At 43.4% G+C, this 17,942-nt stretch overlaps 2 protein-coding genes across 3 annotated transcripts; both read right to left on the bottom strand.

Moving 5' to 3' along the window:
* Positions 1-341: 341 nt before the first annotated feature.
* Positions 342-13,209, bottom strand: ptbp2b (polypyrimidine tract binding protein 2b). 2 transcript variants are annotated; one of them, XM_062556712.1, is made up of 15 exons: positions 13,083-13,209; positions 11,738-11,759; positions 11,564-11,624; positions 11,105-11,268; positions 10,819-10,962; positions 9,808-9,969; positions 8,931-9,041; positions 8,599-8,776; positions 7,448-7,519; positions 6,140-6,255; positions 3,866-3,899; positions 3,097-3,189; positions 2,326-2,542; positions 2,039-2,116; positions 342-1,910 (listed from the first exon to the last, which is right to left on the bottom strand). In XM_062556712.1, exons 1-15 carry the CDS (start codon positions 13,088-13,090, stop codon positions 1,781-1,783), a joined length of 1,590 nt encoding a protein of 529 aa, XP_062412696.1. In that variant the 5' UTR covers positions 13,091-13,209; the 3' UTR covers positions 342-1,780. The 2 variants fall into 2 exon arrangements, with proteins under 2 accessions (XP_062412696.1, XP_062412697.1); XM_062556713.1 differs by lacking the exon at positions 7,448-7,519 and having other exon boundaries at positions 13,083-13,206.
* A 987-nt stretch (positions 13,210-14,196) lies between these two features.
* On the bottom strand, positions 14,197-16,828 carry rwdd3 (RWD domain containing 3). The gene is given in 5 exon segments (XM_062556714.1): positions 14,197-15,621; positions 15,864-15,948; positions 16,092-16,197; positions 16,199-16,529; positions 16,648-16,828. Coding segments are annotated over 5 exon segments (627 nt in total). The 5' UTR covers positions 16,733-16,828; the 3' UTR covers positions 14,197-15,601.
* Positions 16,829-17,942: the final 1,114 nt, after the last annotated feature.

Genomic DNA, 17,942 nt, shown 5'->3' on the forward strand with positions numbered 1-17,942 from the left:
CAAACACCAACTCGGTATTTAGATCAATTACCTGGTCATTGTGTTTATCTATAGTAAATCTGTAACATTGGCAGTCGTGGACGACTACTTTTCAATTACAAAACTGACCCTTCATCCTTTGCCTCTGTTGTTTTCCTACAATTCAACATTACCAAACAGGCAATTGTGGTTTATAATGTTCTACAAGTTAGTTACACTGAACTCCTTTAAGAGACATTCCTGTAAACATTAATCAATCAGTCTTGGTTTTCTTGGGCATTTGCAAGCAGACAGTGAGGAGTTATTAGAGTGACAGAATAAGAACGAGACAGATGAGAAACAGAGAAGAGGGAGAGAGAGAATAGAGGGACAGAGCTAGAGTTTATTTCAGCATGCTACAGAGAGGTTCAGAGTAGAACGTACACAGGGACTGCCAGAACTTTTCACTTGGTAGAAAATGAACTTAGTTTAATCGTGCCACTTCCAAACTATACTGAATTTTACATTTACTACAGATGTAAAAACTCCAAACAAAATAGAAAATATACAGAAGCTCCCCCCAGAAGCTCAGATCGCACAATCGGGTTTGGATTTGCTCAGCAACAGAGGACCCGTACAAGCGGTACAGGCCCCTGACTTCGGGTCGAAGGTGTGGAGCGGTGAGGTTGGGGTGTTAGGAGGGGCTGTGTTTGGGGGAAAAGTCTATAGTTCTACACTCAGAGAAGGTTCCAGAGGTGAAACATCTTTTACAATGCAGAGTAAGGTAAGACGAAAGGCACATTGACTTTGGTCCCAACAGTCCTTTCTCCTGGTGCCTCCCACCCTGCTCTGGTCAAAACCCCCCTCCCCCCCGGGAAACAGGCCATGGCAACTCACCCCAGAAACTGCCATCACCCATAAGTAACTTATAGGCTTTAAAAAATTAATAAATCTCAGTTATTTCTGTCTTGTTTTCTTAAAAAGGGAGGGAAAAGAAACACAAAACAGACCAAAAAACACAGAAGCAAGTTAGGTCCAACATCTAAATCCAAATAAAAATACACACCCATTTAAATCCTTCCCATTAAAGTGGAAAGTGTTCAAAAGCACAGACTTCAAGAGCGAAAGCCAGCCATCAGGTTTACACTTACAAAAAGAAAAGCTGGCCAAATTGTCAGGGCTGAAGTGGGACCAGAAATCATCCATGTTTGCCATCGCTTTTTCACACAGCCAGAGATAACAGCTGGGGAGGGTCAAACCTTACAGGGGGCGTATCTGCCACTGTCCACAGCGTGTTGGGGGTTGGGATGGGGTGGAGGTGGAGGGATATCAAGGGATATGGGGAGGGAACAGATTGCGTCGCTTACACCACCTCAGCAGAATGCGCCTCAACATGACCACCTTCACACAACAAGGAGGAAGCAAAACGATGATGCTATTTTGCTGGGTAAGGCACTTTTGTCAATCCATTCACACTTAAAAACAAGGGGACTACTACTCTCCACAGTCAAACATAGAGGGGAGGGGAGGGAAGGGAGAGAAAATGCCAACCACAAAAAAAAAAAAAAGGAAACATCTTAAATAATCAGGAAGGGAAAGTTGAGAGCAAAAGAGTGACAAGGAGCCATAATCTGCAGTATCAATGTGGTCTCGAAAGGAATGATGGGGTTTTGTCTGAGCTCCAAAGGGGGTTGTTTTGTGTGTGTGTGTGTGTGTGTGTGTGTGTGTGTGTGTGTTGGAGGGAGGAAAGGGAGTGGGGGAGTACAAGTGTGTGTAAGGTTTTTTTTTTGGGGAGTGGGGGGGGGGGATGTTGGGGGGGACTTCAGATTGTAGACTTGGAGAATGACACCCTGAGGCGATGTCCACCTCCCATGTCGTAGTTGTGCAGGTCGATTAGGGCCTGAATGGCCTCTTCCACTGTGGCCATCTGCAACAGCGCCATTTTGCGGTCTCTGTGAGGGAGAAGCAACAACAACAACCACCAAGGCTTAGTAAACACAGCAATGTGGCAATAGCACAAAAGGCTAACCTTTGAACATCTCAGTAATATTGGGATCAAAAAAACGACAGATTAACTTACTGGAAGAACTTGAAAGCCTTCACAGTTCCACCAGCATTGGAGAAGAGCAATCGCAGGTCCTCTTCAGTCACATCCTCCCTATAGAATCGACGACAAAGCAGGGGAATGTTATGAGCACAGCCACCTTAACTTTGGGAGAGTGAGAAAACCTAACTTCTGAAAGAAAAAGGCAATGGCAAAATTCCCATCTTTTGAAGGGCTTTTAAAAATTGTCATAATTAATTGTAATGTATATGGAATAACATAAATAAATGTGGAGTGGCTTTGGCAGTTGTGTTGGTACTCACGGGATATTGGACAAGTGCATGGTAGCAGAGGGAGGGAAGATGTTCTGGAAGTTCTTGGAGCCAGGCTTCTTGAAGCGGTGCAGGGGCGAGTTGGCAAAGTCCTTGGTGAGACCTTGGTCATCTAGGCCGTCCCGGGGTAGCTGCACTGTCTGGTGCTTGGAGAGTGTCACGCGGATGATCTTACCGTACATCTTCTGACCGTTCAGGTGGCTCATGGCTAAAGAGAACCGTGTAACAGAGAGTCAACTAAAGATGGCACCAACAACTGGACAGGATGGAACCTGTTATTCGACAGGTTAGCTGTGCATGCTACACCCTCTTCTGGGGCTTTTCCACTGCATGGCATCAACTCAGGTCGACAAGACCACTCGCTTTTTTTGGTTTTTAATTGGCAAAAACTGGTATCTGGTACTATTTTTGGCATCACCTCTGTTCGCTGAGGTTCCAAGCGAGCTGAGGCAATCGCTATCTTTGTTGCAGTGGAAAACGACACCCACTACCAAAATCGAGTAGAGTAGACTAGAGTCGATACCATGCAGTGGAAAAGCCCCATAAGGTTCCGTTCAAAACTGGTGGAAACGGCGGGTGGTTCACTAGAGAGCACCAAGGTTCAAAGAATTCTGAACTGAACCTGGTTCAAGAACCAGTTCTGTATCAATCGAAAAACGTCACGTCAAGTCAAACGTCACGAGACGAGACCATCAAGAAATGTCAATGGCATCAATGCTACGGTCATTCAAACACAACATCTCTCTCTAAGAGGGCACTCACCCAACTGGGCCTGGTTTCCATCAGACAGCTGAATCAGGGCACTGTCCTTCTTGTTAAAGAGGATCTTCACGCGCTGCACGTCACCATACACTCCTTGAAACGAGAGTCAGATGGAGGGAGGACAGGAAGGAAAAGGAAAGGAAGGGAGAGGTGGAACCATGAAGGACAAGTTAGTGCTTCAGAAGCTTAGAGTAGACACGAGAAGGTGAAAAAAAGATGGAACATTCAATCGAAATGATTTACTCCGATCAAAGTAGACCAACTGTTTTTTTTTTGTTTTGTTTTTTTTCTTTGTTTTTAAACAGAGAGAGATAGAAAGAGATCGTACTGAGACGCCCTCCGACATAAAAAGAAAAAAGGAAAAAAAAAAAAAAAAAAAAGTGTGAAATGGCACAGTTAAGGACCAGAAAGCCTCCATGCAAATAAGCTGGCATGCATTACTCTAGACTGTCCATGGAAAAACACAAGAGACACAAAAATGTCTCTGATTACTAAACCTCGTCCATAGATATAACACACAGATATATGTAGATACAGAAAAAAATATATATATTTATATAGAAAAAAATATATAAAAAAACAAAAATATGATGAGGCTGTTCTAAACCACTAGTACTACCGTTTGCTACCTTTAGCTCAGAGAGAGGCTTTAATAGATAGATAGATATAAATAAATAAATGAATAAATAAATAAATAAATAAATAAATAAAAAAAAAAAAAAAGCAACAGAATGAGAGAAAGAAAGGTAGAGTGCTAACGATAACATACCGAAGAGGGTAAAGAGACTTTGGGGCGTAACCATCTTTAGAAGGAGAGAAGAGCAAGCAGCGTGAGACAGGTAGAGAGAGGTCGAGGTAGAGAGCCGAGAGATGTACAGATCGTCCATAACGGAGGGGTGGTTTCCCGCAGAATGGTGAGGTGGAGGTCATGGTGCATGGGGTCGGGGTGGGGTGGGGTGGGGTGAGAGTCAGGGTGGTTAATTGGGGTGGGGTGGAGGTGGGGGGAGTGTTGGTCAAGGGTGGGGAGGGGAGGATTGTTGGGGGGGGGGGGGGGGGGGGTCCAGGCACAAGCATGAACACGGTGGGGTGGGCAGGGAGGGTAGAGCAGGGGAGGGGGGGAGCATTCAGGACATAGAGAGAGTAAGAGAGAGCAAAAGGGCCAGAGGAAGGGGAGAGAGAGAGAGAGAGAGAGAGAGAGAGAGAGAGAGAGAGAGAGAGAGAGAGAGAGAGAGAGAGCAAAGACAAGAGAGAGAGGGAGAGGGAGAGAAAGAAAGAGAGAGAGAGGGAGAGGGAGAGAGATAAGGGGAGGGAGGATGAAAAGCAATGGGGAGGGGAACAAAAAAAACAAAAGGGGGGTTGGGGGTGAGGGGGGAAGGAGGGGGAGGGACAAAAAATAATACATAGGTCAGTTCACAAGAATGCAGGAGTCTGCTCAGTACACGGCTCAGAACACAGCTGGACTCACACACGCGCGCACACACACACACACCTCTGGGGATTCTGCAGCAGACACCTTTGAGGCTAAACAAGCCAAACACTCCAAATATAGTCACCTGGGATCAGAGGTGGGCTGAGCAGGCGCGCGCGCACACACACACAAACACACGCACACACACACACACTCACTCACTCACCTCACAGACTGACAGACAGACAAACAGACAGACACACACTCTCTCTCTCTCTCTGGTTGGCTAACTGCAGTAAGAAGGCAGGGTCATGCAATAGAGATGAGAAGGCAGGCTGGTTAAGAGGTTAGCAGCAGCAGCCATGCAGGACACATGAAACCACCGGACAGAGTTATGGCACCAGGACGTGGCCTTCACGCCGCCCGCTGCAGCAAACAGCAGCGGCACTGAAGGACACAGTGAGCTAAAGAGGTCACTACTTCTGTCACTTGGAGGAGAAAGACAGAGAGAGAGTTTAGAGATACAGAGAGAAAGGGCAAGTTAAAATAAAGAGTGAGAAGAAATGTGTGTATATGAAAGACAAGGGAGAGAGAGAGAGCTAAATAGATAGAACGAGAGAGAGAGAGAGAAAGGGAGAGCTAGATAGGTAGAAAGATAACAGTAGAAAGAGAGACAGTTTTGGCTACCACATTTCATACCAACTGTGAATAGCTTATCAGAGTAGCAGCAGAGCATCAGAAGAGAAAAGAGATGAGACCCTCCAGAAGAGACCATTAACTGCTAGCTAGTAAGTGCTCAGGGAGAGACCGAGGGGAGGGGAGAGAGAGAGTTAGAGAAAGAGAGGAGAAGACAGAAGAAAGAGAGAGAGAGAGTTGGAGAAAAAGAGAAGAGAGAAAGAGGGGGAGAGGGAAGAGAGTTAGAGAATGAGAGGAAAAGAGAAGGAGAGAGTTAGAGAAAGAGATAAGAGAGGGAGGGAGAGAGAGAGAGAGATCATTTGCAAAGATAGCAGAAGAGATACTGCAGGTAGACCCTACATTGGCACTGCAGCCGAGTCATACTGTAAAAACAGGTGAATGGGTGATTGCATCAGCAGAGGTTCAGAACGTTCACGTGTAGAGTGCATGGACAGGTGATAAACAAACTAAAGAGACGACTGAACATTGCTCAATGTGACCCTTATGGAAGACATTTGAGGTGAACTTTGGTCTGGTCTTTGCTAGTGAGATTTTAATTCAGTTTCAGTGCCTATTTCAACAAGAGAGTGGTGAACAGCTATTATATGAACCACTTTCAAACACAATTTAGCTCTACTAGCCGAGTTAGTCAGCAGTATTAAAATCCTGTTTCTTAGAGGGACTGAACTTATCTTTAATAAACAAATACAAACAAACTGACCTAGTTATAGTGCTACAACTGAGAGGAAATTGTACTTGTAAGGGCCTTCCTAGAACTTGACATGAAAGAACAGAAATAAATGATTTTGGGTGTGGTTTCTCGGTCCCTGAGTGTGTCTACTCAAGTGTGTCACGTGTGTGTGAATGTGTGAGAGAGAGAGAGACAAGACAGTGTGTGTATAAATACACACACGACAGTGATGTGAACATGTGCTGCAGTGGGGCGAAAGGCATACTGACCTCTTCGTTGAGGTTGCTGACCAGGAGCACGCCGCTGGAGCCCGAGTGGCCGGCGAGGGCCACCCTGCCTGCCGCCGCTGCTGCTGCGGCCGCCGCGCTCAGCGGGGAAATGGCTCCTGAGGGACGGGGAGAGAAGAGAGGGTAGAGTGTGGGGGCAAACGAGGAGAGGGGGAGGGAGGAAGTGAGGGAGGAAAGGAAGGAAGGAAGAGATCAAGAGGTTGGTTATCGTGTGTATGGTGCCCCCCACTGTCCACAGCATGGACGCAAGGCTTGCCACGGCAGCCATGAAGGGAATGCAACTGACAAATGAGGAAGAGGGACAGGGAAAAAAAAAAACAAAAAAAAAAACACAAAAAACTCCTCATGTATCTGGAATATTACAAATGGACAGCACCACTAAGCTCAACTATAGTCAGTGGAATATACATGGTTTCTGCAGGTTTCAACAAATGAAATGTAAGACCTTTTTAAGACCATTATGGGTGAAACAAAGCTAGCTTCACACCGTTACTGGCAAAAAATAAATAATAATAAAATAGTACATCAAAATGTACTATTTGTTGTATCAAAACCTTTTTTTCAGATAGTGAAAGTATCTGTATCATTGAGGAAAATAACTATAGTATCAAAAACTAGTCAATAATGTTAAAAAAAAAAAAAAAAATTGACCACTGCAGAAGTAGTGTTAAATGAACATTTATGGCGTACCTAAAACCATTTAAAGAATATAATTTCAGGTTTGAATTTTACAAGACTTAAGACTCCGCCGAAACCCTGTGTGTGTGTGTGTGTGTGTGTGTGTGTGTGTGTGTGTGTGTGTGTGTGTGTATGCGTTTGCAGCTAAGGACAAAAAAAAAAAAAAAAAACCCTCACATTTGAGTAAACGAAAGTCAATAATAAGTGACAAAAAAAAGTCAACATAATGAAGACAGGAGGATCTACCTCTGACATGACTACCTCTACACCACACAAGCCAACTCATCAACCTGTGCTTTTTGCAGGCAGTAGACACGCTACACAGCACATCCACAGTTTTAGTCAATCTTGAAGACGCCACGCACACACACAGGACCTACAGGTTACGGAGGACATGTTAGTAGGGCATGTTGCTGCGCCCTACTTCCCAATGCAGTGGTGGAAAAATATCAAAAAAATAAATAAAAACCAAGAGCCTTTTCTCCCACATGAGTAAAAAAAAAGGGACACAATGCTGGGTTAGGAACAGACGAGTGTCAGAGAGCGAGCGAGTGAGAGGGAGAGAGAGAGAGAAGAAGGTAGAAAGAGAGGAGATAATGGAAGCATAGGTACCTCTGCCCTGTGCTAGGCAAAGAGAAGACGAAAAGCCTCCACCACTAGAGAAGGGAGCTGCAGTTGGAGAACCTATGGAGAATGTGCAGATAGAAAGAAAGAAAGAAAGAGACAGAGCAAGAGAGAAAGTGGGAGAGAGAGAGTGAGTGATAGACAGAGACAGTCAGAGAGAGAGAGAGAGAGAATGAGAGAGAGGGTGAGAGAAAGGGAGTAAGAAGATCAGAGAGAAAGTCAGAAGAGAGAGAGAGAGAGAAAGAGGCCAGTGGACGACATGGTGGTTGATTTGGTGTCTGCGTGTGAGAGAGGGCCCCGTGCACTCTGCACTATCCTGCAACTTCGGCTTTCCGATATAACGCAATGCTGATGTAATCCAAAGTACTCACAATACGTTATTCACTTTCAGCAATCTATCAGATACAAATATGGATTATATGAAAATAGGCCTACTCGCTGGTAACCTCTTCACCAATAAACCAGTTCTGAATGGACATGAATGGCCTCATACTGGACCAGTTTAAAACAATCTGAACACATGAGAATTGTACACAGTCTTTGCAATCCTATTGCGTTCCGTTGCAATCCTTGAGTTTGCGAGGGAACGCAAAAGGGTTGGTCAACTGTTCGGAATAAAAACACCTATTACCAAATCGTACCTACACTACAGATCAGAAATTCATGCTGGGCAAAACTAGCCGTATGACACCATGTGATTTTGTGCTTTTGAATATCAAGCACAAAAATAAATCCACTGTGCGAAATAAAACTGCAAATTCTGTGCTAGGTCATTTGCTTCTCAAAACACTTCCTGCAGCCTGTAGCTTGAGCACCGAGGTTAAAATGAGTCACGGGCAGAAAAAAACAGGGGAGGTATGGGGAACACAGCTCCTCCCTCTCTCTCACACTCACACAGCAGACGTGCAGCTAGCTGATGAATCAGAAGCATGTCGTATGTAAGATGGGATTTTAAAGGCAGGTGTGGTTATCAAACAATATGGTGTGTTATGGCAAAAACGGCTGTGACTTTCATGTTACACTGAGCAAAAAAGGCCAGGCCTGTTAAGAGAAAAGGTACTGTTGTAGAGGAGATGGTATTCGGGCCTAGTGGAACAGGGGGTGTGAAGGGGAGAAGTGGGGCAGGGTGAGGGACTTACCGAGGAGGGAGGTGGAGTCCTTGTTCATGCTGGAGTCCTGGCCATCACCAGCCGGCAGCTCCGGGCGTGTGTAATCACGGCTCTTGTCGTTGTTGTACTTCACGTTCAAGTTGACCAGCTTGGAGTAGTCGATACGCAGCGTGCAGCAAGAGTTGTAGATGTTCTGGCCATCCAGAGACTGGGCGAGAAGGCAGGAGGGTGAGAGACAGAGACAAAGACAAAAAGCGTCACTTTGAGTCTCCTCCTCAGCAACAGGGCAACTCATTTGATTTCCACAAAACCGTGCACAGGAGCAGGGTAGAGGCACCCATTACTGGGTCTTGAAAACTCACCAGTTTGGCTTGCTGAGCATTGACTGGCTCACTGTACTGAAGCAGAGCCTGGAACTGGTTGTTTTTGGTGAAGGTGATTATCTTCATGACCGTACCAAACTTGGAGAATATCTGTAGTGACAGCAAGAATTTAGTTATAAAACCATTCAGAAAAACTCAAGGTTCTTCAGCACCCCACCAGGAGACTAGACAGCAGTTTGCTAGTATAACATATTCTTCCCAAATAATTTGGATCAAAACCACATACTACCATTACTGCTAGTATGTCTATAACTTCAGTCTACCATCATGTAATGGACAGTCACATAAGCATAAATACAACGAAGCCTGTAAACTGTATTTTGCAGGCTGAGACAGCAAAGAGCTGGCAAAGAGCTAGCAAAGGGAGGTGACTCTTTGGCTTTGTTTGCTGTGGTCACCTAGCAACCAGAGGCTCGTCCTGTGATTCAGTGGCCAATTGAGTCCACTCAAAGAATTGCAAGCTAGGCATGTAACATTAAGCTGACGGACAACATGAAAAGATATCACCAGCTTATTTCAGATATCATGCCAAGAAATTACAAAAGCAAGTAGGTATGGAAGCTAATCTTCTGTGGTGTTATATAATTTCTACCATTAACAGTTTTGTTGAAGCATTCATTAAATTAATTAAAATTACATTAATTTGAGTATTTATGTCCAACTGTGCCTTCCAACAAGAACAGGGTACAATAAACTTTAAAAGACTCTATGCATAAGTGCAAAGTTTCTTTTCCTACTAAACATAACCATAACTAAAATCCCCAAAACTGAGGAGTGTATGGAACAGTGACATTTTAACACAAAAGCACCCCTGAAGTTGAGGGGGCTTTTTGGGTGGAAAGGTTGTGAGCCCCACCTGCTGCAGCACGTCCAGTGTGACGGGGTAGAACATGTTGTCGATGATGATCCTGAGCACGGGGCTGGGAGCCGGCAGCACACTCTCGCTGCCTCCAGACTCGGAGTTGGGGGAGCTCCCGTCCTGCACGGCCGACACCGCCTGCAGCACTGCCTGAGCTCGCTGGGCACCACACAAATCCATACAACGGCAGGTTAACGTTGGAACACGTGTGTGTGTGTACCTATGTGAATGTATGTCTCTGTATGTATGATGTGTTTAAGCTACTGGACACCTATATTTCCTTCTGAATCAATAAAGTATCTATCAAACAGAACCAGCCATGTATAGAGGATTATACCACTGCTTGGTCAAATTTCCTATTGTGATGCGCTGTTTGGAACGTGCATTATTTTTCTATATACCGCACGGCTATGAAGTAGTTCCCTACTTTTGGGCTTATTACACTTGAATATTAATTCGCCAATGTCAATGCAACGGTAAAAACAACAACGTTGTATCTAAGACAGCGGCAATATAAACGAAAGTGATAGTAGCAGTGGTATAAGCGGGATAAACAACTCCGCGCCGTGCGCTTATAGGAAAATAATGCCTGCGGCGTCGGGTCCTTATAACCACTTCGAACGTGCATTATTTTCCTATAAACGCACGGCATGTCGTTGATTATCCCTTACGTGGCAGTGTACTTGATTACAGAGCTGGGCTAGCATGAATCAATTCCCAGCTTCAACCACTGTGCCCTTGAGCAAGGCACTTAACCTCATAAGTTGCTCCAGGGACGGTGGACTTTGTAATGAAATTGACATGCAAGTCGCTTTCGATAAAAGACGTCTGCTAAATGAATAAATGTGCATGTATGGTAGAGTAAGGAGGAATGGATGTCAGGATTTGTGACTGTTTCTAATTACTGTATAAGCACCACACACACTTGTTAAGTAGTTCTCATGTACTAGACAGAATGCAAGAAGCCAGAAGGGGTTTAAAACTGCAGCAGAGATGCTGGTCACCCACCTGATTCAGAGCACTGTCTGTCTTCAGCTCTTTGTGGTTGGAGTACTGGATGAAAACAGGGACGTTTCGCACTTGGGGAGTCACTGTCGTGTAATAGTTCACCATGGTGATGGCTGCTTCCTCTGTGCCCATTTCAAGGAACGCCTACGGCAAACAAAAATCCCGTTTAGCCTCAGCCAGCCAAAACGCATCAGTAGAATGATGAGATCATCCTTTATTCATTTGAAAGAGTCATCACAGATTGCTCAGAAAGAGTAGGAGAGTAGGAGTCCACAAAAGTCTGTACCTGATTTTTACCCTTCAGCATAAGGATGTTGGTGACCTTTCCAAAAGGCAGGCCCAGAGCAATGACCTCTGTCTCTGACACCTCATTAGGGAGCTTCCGGATATGGATAACCCGGGAGGGTGGGTTCTCCTCTACCCTCAGCTTCTTACTGTCACTTCCATTCGCTGAGTGAACACATAATCAACTTTATGCCAGAACACAGCCTTTCAATTAGAGTTGGTCACAACTTTTCTCTCATCAGATATTCAAAGATTTTTGCATCGGGTTACAAACTTAAGACAATTTCAGAGATGACAGAAAACTGATCTGGAAGATGGATAAAATATTAAGAAATCTCCTCTTGGTGTAAGCAGACACAAATTTCTCAGTTGGGAAAGTAAACACCACATCTCTGCATAGGCAAAGCAGTATGACATTGTATTGGATGAGGGGAAATTATTTATTAAGAGAAGAACTCACAAGTGACCGAGGAGTTGGGGCTGTTGTAGTGGCTCCCTGAGAGCAACTCATCTGATCCCCTCTAGAATAAAGACAGGAAGGAAATTAGTCAGCAGAAAATACACACACACCATTATGGGAAAAGCTTTTGTAAAAGTGATAATACGTGGAAAGTCGACTGTATGTAAAATTTACCTTCACACCAACCGCGACATCACTGTTGAAATAAAAGCAGAAATGAGAACTAGGTAAGCGGCCCAATAAAGGGGACAACTTATAAAAAGGCATAGTTGCAAGGTTGGAGATTAATCACAGTGTTATGACCCTTACGTTATTGCCTTCAGAGTGAGGAAATGGCTCGACTCTAATAAAGAACTAATAATCCAACAAGTGTGTTAGCAAGGTTGTCTGATGCCTACCGCTATTTTGAGAACGCACCAAGTTGCACAGAGCGCGACTGGCGGATGCGTGCAAATGCGTCTGACGTAGTCTACTCTAGGTAATTATGTTGCAAAAATAATGTAACGTTAGATTTCTATTGCAAAACACTTCGATTTAATATCAAACACGGATTTAGCTAACATTAGCTTGATTGCTAACCCAGCTTCGCAACGAGATGTTATTGTTTCAAACTAGCGTTAGTAAGCTTGCAACCAGAGCATGCAAATTAGCTAACGTTAACCTAGCTTCATTTTCACGCCAGTAAGTTAACACCTCAACAATGCAGCAGTGGCATACCAAAAGCCAACTGATCCTAGTTTAATCGCGTTGTTTGGAAAGTATAACAAGATCAACCACTACAACCGCGATGAATTGGAACAATAGCTGCTAGCCGGTAAACGCCGAGGTCTCACTGCTGAAAGGCCCTGGCCATTTAACGTTAGCTGAATGTGCAAAGTGCTATTTCACAATTAGCTTTAACGTTAGCCACCATAGTCTGTTGATGGCATCGACTATTACAATCAGTAAATGGATGATGGACACGATCAGATGTCTATTTTCGACAAATAATAAAACATATTGTCTTGCATTCAATCGATGTATATACCAATGGCACAATATAGGCTTGGAATCCAAATGGATTTCAGACAAAGGAGGCGTCGCTAACTCGCTTGGTTAGCCATTCATTTCACATCACAATGGAGCGCGCCTTCTTTGCCATCTAGGCAGCAAGCTAACGTTAGCCAATAATTTACAATACAACTGATTGGTATAGTACTGATCTAACCGTAATTCAAACCAACAGAGAACATATTATATAATATACAATTACATAAAACTACACATCAAATGTAAGAGTTGTTTAAATCCCTGCGAATTCGGTTGTAATTAACCTATGCGCATTAGATAGCTAACGGGCTGGTACATCACCAAAGCTGCCGATTCAAATCAAACGTGGCCCGCGATGACTTAACGTTAACGTGAGCTTGCTGTTTGTTTGGCAAATTAATGTTTCACCCAAATCCACTTATGTTCTTCAGATAGATTGATTACTACAGCAGGTTATGCTTTGACCGTTTATATTTCTAATCGTACATACCCGTCCATTGCCAGAGAAATATTATCCGCCTTTAGATGCTGATTGCTCGACCGTCAGCCACACACAACCTCGTCTGAAGAAGCACAGTAGCTAGTAAAATGGTGGCAGCATGCACGAAGAAAGACGAACGTTACCGAGAACGCGACGGCCTTTCAAAGGGGCGTGTTCGCCAATGTCGTGCTTCCGTTCATCAATGTTTTTAGGGTAGCCTAGACCATGGAGGTATTATAAGAACTGAGAGTCTATCGATGGCTTTAGAATAACCTATTTGACCACTTATTTTTGTGTATTTGTATTTGACTGCAGAGACAATCTGTACATAACAATATTTGGTCACATGTTGCGGTAATTGGCAGGCGTGAAGTAGCCCAAAGCAACAAAACAATAAGGCCTTCTCACCCTTGTACCAATTGGCCTAGCTGCTACTCGAAATTAGGTGAAGCACTGGCTGAAGCACTGGCTTTGGTAGCATGATCTAAATCAGCGATGGACAAAATGTCCCCAATGATGCCTAATAAAAACCTGGGACTGTTGTGGAGGGCCAAACCTAAAACACTGAACTCATAGGCCTATAAATTGGCCTACACTACTGTTTTTTTTTATTTTTTACTTGAAGAGTTAATTGTTCTCTGAGGTGGTAAGCCTATCATTGGGAAAAGTTTGAGAACCACTACTGCAGAGTTCCTTTTGTGCAAAAGGGACAGAAAAGTGGCACTGAGCAAATGCAAACAGGAAGATGAGGCAAAGTAGTGGCTATCACCATAAGCTCAATCTTTTAAGATTGAACATTAGACTGAGTACAGTTGAGACACTTTTGGCATGTGCAAATCAATAAAAAATGGATACTGAAAAGAGGTGATTTTCCACAACATAACATTGCACATATGCCATTTCCTTAGATGGTTGACTAAAATATTATCAACCAATAATACCCATAAATAGTTGATATTTTCCACAATTAGCTCATAAGGTGCATTTGTGTCTCGACTGCATCTCAACTGTACCCATATGGAGTGCAGTTGAGACATCTGGTACAGTTAAGACAACCATTTTCGATGATGTAGTAAACAAACTGTTCATTGCAAAATGTAATGAATGAAACCTTAGAAACGGCAAAGTGTTTTTAATTTAAATCCATTCATTTCATTTACATTAGCATTGGTTAAAGGGGATCGACACAGGAACAAAACATGAAGCATTTCCACCAAAATAACAACATTCCACCATGTTTTTGGACCTGAGAAGTTGGTTCGGAGCTGGAATAATAATAAAAAAAAATAGTTTTTTTTTTTTTTTCACTGAACCCGAGTGAGTATGTCTCTCCACGGGTCACACACTAGCACTATAAGCTGAAAGCATGAGTTTTCTCTCCTTTCGAGTAAGCAAAACTAGTTAACTGGCATACAGCTAAGCGGCTTGTTTCTACCTTTCTGATGGTACTGTCATCTAATTTCCGTCTATTTATGCATGCAGCAACACCCTTTGTTAATGATGCATCCTGGTTCCATTCAAAACTGGTGGAAATGTGGCCTGGTAGGCCTACAATAGTTATATTTCAAAGAATTCTGAACGGGGCTGCAATAACCCATTTTCTTTTAGTTGAAAAATGCTACTGGATGTCGTAAGGCAACAGCAAGTTTCTCATTGTATTGTTGTGACTGCTATGAGACCAGATATGTTGTGCCTGGAAATGTGAGTGTATCTTTATTGAGCTAACTATTTCCTTTGAAGATAAGATGGAGGAAGGCTTTGAAAGAATACAGATCTTTTAGCAGAAGCAACTACAAGACAAGTAGGGATAGGTGTAAGAGGTTTTGTAGCAGTCAGCCACAACTCTTTACACTTTCTAAAAGCATACACAGATGTGATTTAACATGCTTTGAGTCCCACCTTCCTCCATACCATGTTGTCCTATATTGAAAATCGCCAGAGTCATCTTTTAAAGATGCAGTAATTGTGCTGAAGCTGCATTTCTATTTTATTCAAAATCATTAGCAGACGCTTTCGTCCAAAACAACATACATTATGTGTTTAACCAAGGACCAAACGAAACACACCAGAAAAGTTCAGCATTCCCAGAGAAACTCCACACAGGTTTTTGTGTTTTGGGGACAGGCTGCCTTAACGCCATTGCAAACCTACTTACAACACTCTGCTAACCCACTAATTTCACCTTCAAGTGACCCTCTGGTCTAACTCTGGCCAATAGAAAATAATAAGACATGAATAACACGTTATAGTCTTTATGATTTATAGGTTCTTGCTGTAGTACTTAATCAAATATTTGTACCCAGTGTTTCTAAAATTCAATATTCATGGTATTCTGAGTATTCAAGGGACTGGATGAAACCCGGATAGACCAAGTACATGTACTACAGGGAGCAGCAACTCCCACAGATCCATCAATGTTACCATGTCATAACTTTATTATAGCAATGAGGGTACAAACTCGTCATACATCCCTCTGAAACCGATTGCCTGGAATTCCATTTTGAGATCTTCAAGAGTCGAACATTCTTTCACATCAAACGTAGATAACCTACAGGACAGAGGGAACAAGTTGTTATGAACCTTAATGAACACTTATTAAACAACCTTTAGTGCAACAGGGCATGGTTGTCCCATACCCTTAGCTCAATGTTGTTTACTGTGCCACGTGATAATTTGTAAAGCAATTGAAAGGGTCTCCAAATCAGTTGAATCATTCATATGCTTGTAACATTTACTAACTAAGAAACTGCAAGCCTTACTGTTGGAGGCCAGCTGAGAGAGGAGACTCACAAAGAACTCTCATCATTTTCTCCTTGCATTTTTTACCAGATGAATCTATGTCCACTCTTACTGATTTCTGTAAATGTAGATACTCCTGCATTGAGAATCATAAAACATTTCATTTAATATAATTTCAAATTAGCCTACATATCTGATTTGAAAGACACCAATAACAATTACATAATGTTCATTTTCAGATAGCAACCCTATGAGTTTCAGCTGCCTGTTTAGGCTTACCTTAATGTTTTTTCTTGCCCCTTGCAACATTATTAGTATCACTCTACCCATGAAGAGTCTTCCAGTCAGGTCCAACTCTGATGTAAATTTTTCAATAATTCTCACATTTAGTCTTTGCCCTCATGTGGTCCAGATGCAACAGGGCAACCCATGTGCCCTGTTCGTCCTTTTGTGTTGGTGCAATGGGTGACATGATAAGCCCTAAGGAGTTCTCTTGAAACCAGGACAGTAGTTGGTGAATCATTGGCTCCGGCTGTAATTCCACCGCTTTCTCATTCAACCTTTCCTTTATTGACTGACACTGGTGTCGAGACAAGCCTTCGGAGGTAACACTGATAGCTGGAGGACACTTCGGATATTCTGGTGACAGATGGAATATAATGCTGAAAGGAACTGCCTCCACCAAAAGTTTTATGCGAAACACAAATCCTTTATCAGCTGCAAAAGAACCAAAAAATGACACATCAGAAGACGATATTTCCTCGACATCCTAAACTATAACTTTTGCCTACTCAATTAATTGTATAAAATGTGTCTGGATTTGAGGATATCCTACCTGATTCTTCCAGCAGTTCGAACTCGTCCATGCCGCAATATATCGCTGACAACACGGACAATTCATCAGCCGTAACTGAAGACATTGTAGCCAAAATACAAACAAAAAAAACCCTTTCACATTTAACCAAAACTGCTACATTGTCACGACCACGATCACTGGTCAGTAAACTGGAACCAACCGTCCGTTCTGTTTCTTCTTCTATTGAAATATCCTGAATTTCACATTCATCCTGGTGCTGTATTGCCATCTAGTGGCGAGAGTGGCAACGCCTTTGGGCTGCTTGCAATAAAGGCTCTCAGTGCTGTCGTTTGTTTTCCAGTGGAGCATTAGCTATATTGAAACGGCATCCTCTGCTATAGCTCGCTATTCTGCTCCTTAAATATTCACTAAGACACGGAATATCTTGTTTGCCCAATAATACAAATTTTAACGTTCACAAATCCTTCTTTTATCGTAACGTGCTGACTCACTGCAACACCCAACCTATAGGTTCCGACCTGGTTTTGTCGGTTAAAGTTTTTTTTTTTTTTGCAGAATCTAGTAGACTAGGGGTAGACTACCTCTTTAAGATTAGGAGGGTGCCCGGTGATATCCATTGGGCAATTTTGTATATTAAGCTTTTCTTGTCCAATGTGGTGCATAAGGCGGAAATAGGCGAATAGGGTAGCCTATAACAAGAAGGCCTAGATATCGCGATGAAACATTGATTACTTAGATTAATATGAAAAATAAATGTATTACAAGTTTTCTGTAGACTACTTTAATGTTAGGTATGACGTCATTAAATTAATGCATCAGGGTATTTCCTAACCAGGCACCTTGGATGACTTCAGAAGTAGGCTACACAAACTTCTCAAGGTGTGGGACCGAGCCTTCAGGTCTGGGGACATAGCCCTATACTCCACTGCTAGGACTGATCTAAAGAGGGGAATCAGGACTGCCAAACTGGCCTACAGAGAGAAAATGGAAAATCCTTTTATCAGGGCCTTGTGAGCAAACGTCGACGTCCCTCTCCGCATTTGCTGCAAGTCTTGGGAGTCTAAGCCTCGTGAGCGGTGGGATTCGAACCCACGCCCCCGAAGAGACTGGAGCCTTAATCCAGCGCCGACGGCGCTGGATTAAGGCTCCAGTCTCTTCGGGGGCGTGGGTTCGAATCCCACCGCTGCCATTATGACCAGCAGCGCAGGAAGAGATGGCTTGGGCCACAGTCCCAAGAGAGATGGCACAGCAGCCACAGTCTACATAGAGGGCAACAGGGGGATCCACGCCCGCCTGCTGGTACCTCCTCACCA

The sequence above is a fragment of the Sardina pilchardus genome, chromosome 15 (assembly GCF_963854185.1).
Source record: "Sardina pilchardus chromosome 15, fSarPil1.1, whole genome shotgun sequence".
Taxonomy (NCBI): domain Eukaryota; kingdom Metazoa; phylum Chordata; class Actinopteri; order Clupeiformes; family Clupeidae; genus Sardina; species Sardina pilchardus.